At 44.1% G+C, this 9024-nt stretch overlaps 1 protein-coding gene across 1 annotated transcript in view; it reads left to right on the top strand.

Moving 5' to 3' along the window:
• GRHL1 (grainyhead-like 1 (Drosophila)) overlaps window positions 1–8708 on the top strand; it is a 38653-nt gene extending 29945 nt beyond the window's left edge. The window contains exons 10-15 of the mRNA XM_009332491.1: window positions 1670–1809; window positions 3439–3476; window positions 3579–3667; window positions 5474–5559; window positions 7339–7403; window positions 8594–8708. Coding sequence (XP_009330766.1) covers window positions 1670–1809; window positions 3439–3476; window positions 3579–3667; window positions 5474–5559; window positions 7339–7403; window positions 8594–8708 — 533 coding nt within the window. The remainder of the gene's footprint in view (window positions 1–1669; window positions 1810–3438; window positions 3477–3578; window positions 3668–5473; window positions 5560–7338; window positions 7404–8593) is intronic.
• The last annotated feature ends 316 nt before the right edge of the window (window positions 8709–9024 follow it).

Genomic DNA, 9024 nt, shown 5'->3' with positions numbered 1-9024 from the left:
CAACAGATCCTGTGTTTGGATGACTAGTTATTCACCAGCAGAGCTGCTTAGAGGAAAATGTATCTCCCTGTTCTTCCTTTGCACGGGGCAGGTGTGTGCTCTCCCTTGCTCTGCTCAGTGTGCTTGTCAGAGCCGTGCTATTAACAGTTCAACTGGTTCAACAAGCATGCACCTCACAGCTTGCTGGGCAGGATTTTCCTGAGACAGCAGGTACAGGCTGCTGGAGCAGCTTCAGAAGAAGATAAAGCTACAAGGGAACCCATTTGCTCAAGGGCAGTTGCAGAAGGGGCTGGGTTTTTGGGTTTTTTCCCAAAGTACATCATGAAAGGTAGATTTAGCACACTGTTAGCATTTCACAAATATAGTAGCCCCAACGGCTCCCAAAAGATTACTGCATGCAGCTCTTTGCGTAATGGCTGGAAAGTACAACCAGTTTCAGTACAGTTTTCCAGGATCTTGTGATTTTACAAAAGCTGCTTTCCAATATGAATCTCCTAGGCTTGGGATTAGCCTGATGTGACCTTTATTTTCCTGGAAAGTACAATCCATTGCTGTTTAGTTCTTGTGTGGGAAGTTTTCGATTACTTTAAGCCATAAGCTGTTATACCCACCTCCAGGATCACTAATGCCATGTGCACATGGACTCATCAACAGCAGAAATAGTTTGTGGCTTTTGGTCAAAGTTATTTTTACAGGGATTGAGCAATCTTTAAAAAGTCAGTTTTGCAAGAAAAAAAAAGTCCATTTTCCACTGGGGACATGAGATATGAAGTGTTTTGTTTGCAGTTGGTTTGACCCAAAATTGAAATGTTTCCGCTTGGTAAAATGAAGTCTTCAGTTGGGGTCAGTTTGACATGAATGTGTCTGAAGTGCAGTTTAAGGCGCCTCCTGCCTCACTCTCTCCCAAGTGGGTCTTTGTGGGTGAAGTCTGTCCACTTGGTGGCTTGTGTCACATCAGCTGGTGTGTCGTGAGAGCCGAAGTGCTCTGTGGGAGACAGTGCTGGTCCTGCTGGGGGATGAACTGGGGTCTGGCAGCTTGAGGTGACCAGGATGAACAATGAGATGAACAAAAATTTAAAATTTGAAAGTGTGGAATCAAAATGTAACTCTAAATGTAGCATCTTGCAAGGAACAGTATTTGTACCACCTCTGTAGTGTGATAGTGCTTCTGTGGTGCTGTTTCTTTGAGAGGCTCTCAACTGGAACCACGTGGGTTGCGAGCTTTTTGTTGTCTTTCTGCCTTCCTGGTATAGGAAATCCAGCAACCTTTTGAGGGAACAGATAGGGAAAAGGGGGGACTTGGACTAGCTTTTGCCCTCTCTTTGGATGGTTTGCTTGGTACATGGAAGACCTACGTTCCCCTGTTGGGGTGAGCAGCCAGACTATTCTCCAGCACGGTTTAATATCTGAACAAAGTCAAACAGCTCACTTGGATAGACGGAGCAAACTTCTACTACTCTGTGAAACAAGCTGTTTCCTCAGGGTCCAGGTCCTCATCTGAGAGGTAGACAACCCAGGTTCAAACTCCTCTACCACAGGAGCTTCTCCCTTTGACCCTGACTGCAGAGTACCCTTGTTCAACAGTGTATGTGCCTTTTAAATGATGTAAGAAAGCCCCAGCCCCGTCAGTGCCTTCACTATCCTCTATTCCCATCTTTGGTCTCTGCAGTTTCTGATGTCAAAGTGCCCATGCTTCCCTCACACAAACGTACGGATATCACCATCTTCAAGCCCTTCATGGACCTAGACACTCAGCCTGTCCTTTTCATTCCTGACGTTCACTTTGCAAATCTTCAGCGTGGGGCTCATGTAAGTAAAGCTCATGGGTGTGGGGGTGAGGAGGCTGTGGGATGTATTTGCAAAAAGCCTGGGATGCATACATCTGAAATGCCAAACTGTCTGTGTTGATGCTGTAAACAAATACAGGCTGCGTCTCATGTGAGCAAGAGATGTTGCTCCTAGACGCATTGGCTGGGGGTGTTTACTTTCCTGTGAGCTCCTGTTTCCATGAACCTGAAAGGATTTTTCGACAGCATCTCCAGCTGAGAGTTCATTGAATGAACTGCAGGCTGGTGTTCTCTTGTAAAGTCTGCTGGTGTACTGCTGTAGACTGTGGGCTCCTCCAGCCTGCTGCTGCAGGGTGAAAATCCATTCCGTGGAACTGGCAAGTGTGTCGGCTCTGTGATCTGCTGCCAGAGCGCCCTGCCTCAGCGTTCCTGGAAAGTCCCAGCTGACAGGAAACTGGAAGGGAAAAAGTTAGAGTGCAACCAAGTTTCAGAATCTTGAACTTTCCTGTGCCAGGAGTTCTGGCATGCTCTAACATAATCTAAACCTTATTTTTTAAGAGCATTGCCTAAACTCCTAGCAGGGATGGAGAAATAAACTTGTATCTGTAAGGCTGACTTTCCTGCATGTTTTCCTACAAAGGCTCTAGTGCTGAGGTCTGTCAGAAGACTCTACACCAGTCCAGATAGAAAGCTGGTTAGCTCTTGTATGTTCCTGTCTCTCTCATTTGAGATGCTTTAATTTCTCTTTATGAAAAAAGTAAAGGAGATGCTTACTGGCTTTTGGAAGATTGAGCCAAAGTGTTGTTTGATACAGGGTTGAAAGATAGTAAGAGGAAATGAATTCTAATTCCTGATAGAATTTTCACAACCCTAAGTACAAGTATTATTTGTGTATTAAAATGAAGGCCAATGTTTGTTGCTGGGACCAAAGCATCTTCTAGTAGTGTAGTTGTGGCTGGCTCCCTACTTGAGAGCCTTGATTTCCCCATGTCCTGTACTGATATGCTTACAAGTGAGTTGGGTGGGTGAGCCATCTGCTTATCCCTTGCGGCTCCTGCCATGAGCTCAGGGGTTCCCTCTCCTATAACTCGATACTGTTGGACCTCTGCTCATGCTGGATGCAGCAGGATTGTTGTTCTATGCCAGTGACTCTTTAATGCAAACAGATATTAAAAAAAAATAAATAAGAAATTCTAGATATAAGGAAGAAATTTTTTATGCTGAGGGTGGTGAAACACTGGCACAGGTTGCCCTGAGAGGTGGTGGATGCCCCATCCCTGGAAACGTTCCAGGTCAGGTTGGACGAGGCTCTGAGCAACCTGATCTAGTGTAAGATGTCCCTGCCTAGGGCAGGGGGGGTTGACTAGATGACCTTTAAAGGTCCCTTCCAACCCAAACTATTCTATGATTCTATGAAACAAAGCTATTGCTAAGTCACTATTAACAGATAGCACTTAGAGGGATGGGGAGAGCATTGCTGGCGTGTTACACCAGCTAATGGGTCTGTCCTTATGCAACTTTGTTTTGTAGCGTTCAGAGCCCTTTGTGGTGTTTTCCGAGGACTGAGTACCACATAAGTTTCTCGCTAGGTAGCTAATTCAGTGTGTGTTTTTCTGCGTATGCCAAGAAAATCTCCCCTTTGTTTTAAAAGGTCCTTCCTGTTGCTTCAGAAGAACTGGATGGTGAAAGGTAAGAGCTGTGCTACTTCAGCCTACTGAAGTCTTGCCCTCAGACAGAGGGGTAAGTCCCTCTAATTGTACCACTGCCAACTTTTTGCCCTGTCAATGACAGCTCCAACCTGAAGAGAGGAGCCTACATCGGTGAAGAGGATTTTATTGCTACTCCGAATAAGATGGCCAGAATAGAAGAACCAAAAAGAGGTATTATTTTCTTCTTGCAGAGACTGAATTATTGGAGTATTTGTCCATCATGATAGATAGATGCATCTGAGGTTAAAGAGTTGTTTTAGTTTATTTTGGAGTATACTTGAGCCTGATTTTTCTGGCTTTGAGTAGTAATAGAAAGAGTTTGCATATCAGGATGTGGTTCAGCTCCACGAATCTCTTAGTGTCAGAATTTCTGGGTTTTTCTGCCAACTCAGACACTAATTGGTTCTGAACCTGTAAGAAAAGAGACTCAGCAGAGGTGAGCAGCTTACCAATCTCCTTGGTGGATTGGGGGAGAGAATTCATCACGTAAGCCACTACAAAATACTTTGGAAATCTTCTCTAGGACTTTAAGCAATGAATGCCAAGAACTGGTTCTGGGTATAAAACTGTTAGCATCTTTCGTGGTGGCAGAAAATGGACTATTCATGCTGAGAGCCAAACTGAGGGAATATTCTGCTTATTTTTAACCTGTTGTCAACCTTTGCAATTTGATGTGGGATTGGATGTTGCTGTGGTGTTGTGAAAGGAGATGAGAGGTCCCCCTGGAGATGGTGTAGAGCATTACCTGCCCGATGACAGTCGTGTGTGGGAGGACCACGACAAACCTTAAAGGATTAAAAGAGGAGGATTAAACTTGTGATGCGGCGAAGGTTAAGTCTAGCAAGTCTGACCTTAATGGGGCTGCAGTTCTGTAGTCTGGGTAAACTAGTAAGGAAGGATGGATTTTATAAAAGGAAATTAGACTTCTTGGTTTTTCTTGTTGCTGTATGCCATAAAATGAGACCCATGGGATTCTCTCATCTTTGGCTGGTGTATCATCCGACCTGTGCTGTAACTGAGAGTGTGTGTGCTGTCTTCATTTTTTAAATCTACAGTCCTTCTTTAAACCTGCCTTTAGCAGAGGAAATCCATCAAGGTGCTGTGCTGTCCTGAGCTCACCTTGTTCAGTTAGATATGCCAGTAATTGTTCTGTGTTGCAGGTGTGTCAAAGCTGTGGCTGATGAACCCTTGTAAACAATCCAGGCTGCAATACCTAGTGATTAGAAAGAGGGATTAAAGACAGCAAAGCTGTTAAAGTCCAAGCTTTCTTGCTCTCATGGCTTATTCCTCAGCCTTAAAGCAGTTTTTAATGAGGCTGATGTTACATACAATGACTCTCTGCTGGCTTGAGAACACTAGGGATGCTTACCTAATTGGGTTTCTTATTCTTTCGTTCCCCTCCTAGCAGGAGGCTAAGTCTGCTTTGTATGTCAGCTGTGGTGGTATGAGTATTACTGAAACATGGCAAGGGGTAGGAAGAGAGATGAGACAGCGTAGGAGGAACAGAGGACTGTACAAATAAATTATTTAAAAATGAGGAGGTGGCCAGGATGGCTTCACCTGCTGTGGTAGCATCTGTCAAATCATTTTATTGTACAAAGTCTTATGGCAAATGACCTGTGAGATATGGATGGACCCAAGAGTCTCAAAGCTCCGTGTTTTGTGTTCCTCCTTTCCGTGTTTCAAATAGGACCTTTTTTGAAATAATAGAGAAAATATCAAATAGAGAGAAATTTATAAGTATTTTGACAATAAAGATGCTTGAGCATGCAGTATTTCTGTGTGCAAAAAGTATGTTTTGAGCTAACCTAGCTACGCATTTTCGTGGTGCAGTCTTCAATGTATATTGAATGTATGTATGTATATCTCTTCATAAGATCCTCAATGTATGTTACTGCGTGCTTAGCCACTGCCATATACAGATCTTTTCTGAGGAGCAATTATGCAGTTAGTTCCTTTCTCCAATTTGCTTTTCAGTGTTGCTGTATGTCCGAAAAGAGTCAGAGGAAGTCTTTGATGCACTGATGTTAAAGACACCGTCTCTGAAAGGTCTAATGGAAGCAGTAAGTAATAAGGCTGTTTTACAGTCCTCGCCTCTAGTTTGAGAAAAAGCGTGTGTAGTCCCTGGCTATCCAGTCCTTATACACTGGACAGTCACAGGAGCTAGACTCTCAATCACAGCTTGTGTCCACATACTCCTGCGCTTCTGGATAAGAAGCATAAGGCTGATTTCCTTTCAATAACATGGAAATTAATGTAAATAATGCTTTAATTCATTATTAAGGGACTTGAGGAAGTACCGTACCCCGCATCTGTGGGGTCTGAGTGTAAGAAGGTGTTTCTCAGTCTTCCTGAAAATCCAGCTGTGTCAAGCTTGATGGCTGGATACCTGAGATAGTGCCAAAATGACAGGTGCTGCTGGAGAGAGAGCCTTCTATGTTCGCTTCTTATGCAGGCTCTACTTTGGCCAAGCTGCAGAAGCAGCTGTGTAGGTCTTTTCCTCGCTGCATCAAAAAACAGTCAACAGACTCCCACCGTGGATGTCCCTCATGTCAAGAGGGTATTCTAATTAGAAGATGGAGTGATTTCCAGAATGTGTTCAGTGGTCTGGATTTTTTTCAGTCTTTCAAAGCCTTGTTTGGGGGCCTCCCCTCCCCTTTCATAACCTGCTTATGAAGAGCTCCAAGTCCCAGTTTCTGAGTGTGCTTGAAGACTTTTATATATCTGTGCACACGTGCATGAAATTGCTCTCTGGTACTTGACTTCCAAAATAGCCTTCCACTGTCCCTGCTGCTGCAGTGCTGCAGAGGAAATACAGAACTTAACTCCAAGGAATGGTGTAATGTTTGGTGCGAGCTCAAAACTGATGTTTCTGGCTGCTTCTTTCTGGGACTAATGCCTCATCAGTGCTCAGAGGATGGAGGCTTTGGGGCTGTACAGCCAGGTCTTGCCATTAGCTTTGGGACCCAGAGATGATTCTGTAACCTGAAGCTCTCTCTTCCTGGCTGTGGAGCTTTCACAGCACAGGCGGGCTGGAGGTGAGGGCTAATGGGGAAGGGGATTGAAGGCTATGAAGTCCTCCCTTACCCCATGGTCCTGGAGTGAAGCTGCACCTTTGTTGTTTCACTTGGACTTCTTAAAGCAAGGAACCAAGAGCTCGCAACTGTAGCCTGGAGGAAACCCTCTGTGCTCTTGCATCCTGAAGTGGCGTATTGGTTTGGTACTTGCTGTTGGTGTGATAGAGCAATTTGCCCAAGTAAACCAGGCTTAGATTACTGACCTCATGACTTTCTGGAGGCTTGTACAGTGAAGTGCCATGGTTAGTGGCGGCTGTTACACACTGAGGTCACCCTGCTGGGTAAGGGGGACATTTCTGATCAGCTCGTGTCCTTAGCAGCAGAGGTCTTCACTCTGTTGCTATTTTCTTCCTGGCACCAGCCACTGTGATGACTGGTTTCACTTGATCCCTCTGACACTGAATTTAAAAATGGTTTTCAGTACGCTAAGAGAACAGAGAGCCAAGAGAGGATGAGAACCAGGGTGGGGGGTGGTTTTCTAATGTCTGGGCTTTTTGGTGTGGGGGTAAGGGGTTGCTGTATGAGAAGTCAGTGGCCAGGTTTAGAACATGATTAAATTTTTTGCACAGAAGTTGGCAAACTGCAGAGGAGGGGTTCTCATCTGTAGGCTTATGCTATGGTTCAGGATTTAGTATTGCCTTTATAGGGTAGAGCAGTTGTTTTCATCTGCAGACCTTTTTTTTTGTTCCTTTCTGTAAAATAGTAAGTGGAAGACAATGCCAGCAGTCTCCTTGCTTCACCAATGCTTGCTTTCTTTTGTTCTAGATCTCTGACAAGTATGACGTTCCTTTTGATAAAATAGGAAAAATCTTCAAAAAATGTAAAAAAGGGTGAGTATGTACCTATGCAGCAACTGTCTGAGACTATGGACTCCTTTTTCCAAACCTATAGGCAAATCTGCTTTATAATTCCCCCATGCACTGCACATATGCAAATGCCATTTGTGGATATGTGTGTGTGCATGCAACATACACACATTCCAACGTCATTCATAGAGCTGAAGACCAGAAGGGTCCTACAGAAATATGTAGTCCAACTTCCTGGGTAAATACAAGTCACGGAACCTCTCCGAGTTAATTGCGATTTGAACCAGAGTTGATCATGTCAGAGGAAGAAGAGTTCAGTTTGTTTAAAGACTCCCAGTGACAAAGAACCTACTTCAACCCATGTTAAATTGTTCCAGTGGTTAACTGTGCTCACTATGTCTGCATTTGGCTACAGTTACTAAACCTGGTTGTCTTTTTGTGGGCTAAATTGAAGAGACCTTTATTGTGAAGTGTCCGTCCCCCACAGAGGCCACACCCCACTGTTTTTATTTTGTAACATAAATAATTGAGTTCCTGAACATTGTCTGCTTTTGTTTTTCCTTTTAATCTCTCACTAATTTTCTTGTTTTTTCTCTAAAGTCACTTCAGTGTCTCAGCCCCTTCCCCAAAGCCCCTCTGGCCAGAAAGTTACATCCTTTCATCACCTTTGGAATGTAGTTTCAAGGGTTGTGCTTTCGTAGCAGAATTACCCCACCAGAGTAACTGCAAAAGTTTCAAATTGATGGTAGCTAAACCACTGCTAAGGACAGCTTTGTGTCTATGTGTGCACACAAACACACAGAAATGGCAAATGAAAGCAGTGGCCAAGCATCGGTGGTCTCTTCCCTGCAAGCTCTGTAGGGTTTTGTGCTGATTGCTTGTAACTGTCAAACAAATCAGTTCAGAGCTCCAAGGTTGCCCAAGTGTCTGCAGCTTCAGAAGGATTTCTGCCAGTTCCAGGATCTCTCTCCCTCTCTGGTCCGGGAGCCAGACTTAACCCTTTCATTCACATCCTAGAAGCGCGGCTGCAAGCCTTGGTGGCAGGTTTGGGTAAGGACAGCTAGATCTGCCATAGGAAGCAATGAGTCAGAGATGGGTGAGCAGAGATCTTGTGTTACCCCTGGACAGTCCAGGCTCTCTGAGGTTTGAGGGCGCCCTTGCTGTCTTTGGCATTTAGAAGTGTAATATATCCCTGATTTATTTTATTTTTCCAGAATTCTGGTCAACATGGATGATAACATCGTGAAACACTATTCTAATGAAGATACCTTCCAGTTGCAGATTGAAGAAGTTGGAGGATCTTACAAGCTCACTCTGACCGAGATCTAAGATCCTCTGTGGATTTTAAACAAAGGTCTCAAGTGAACACTTTCCTATAATTTAGTATGTTGGGCAAAACACTAATCACCTTCTCCAGAAGAAAGCCAGGTGTTGACTTGTTCTGGGGAGCAGAGCAGTGGTTTTGCTTAATACATTCATGTTTCTGTTCTTTCCAAAGAACGTTGTAATGCTCATGACCTTATTTGCACTTGAAATGAGTGAGCAAAGATCAGCGATTAAATAGAGAGCATGTATAAAACACTAGTAAATATGGGAGGAAAAAACTCCTGGAAGGTGGCCTTTTAGAGTGGTGTTATTTATCTAT

This window comes from Pygoscelis adeliae, unplaced genomic scaffold (assembly GCF_000699105.1).
Source record: "Pygoscelis adeliae isolate BGI_AS28 unplaced genomic scaffold, ASM69910v1 Scaffold168, whole genome shotgun sequence".
NCBI classification, from domain to species: domain Eukaryota; kingdom Metazoa; phylum Chordata; class Aves; order Sphenisciformes; family Spheniscidae; genus Pygoscelis; species Pygoscelis adeliae.
The sequence above is the reverse complement of the archived record's forward strand: the minus strand, read 5'-3'. Positions and strand labels throughout refer to the sequence as shown.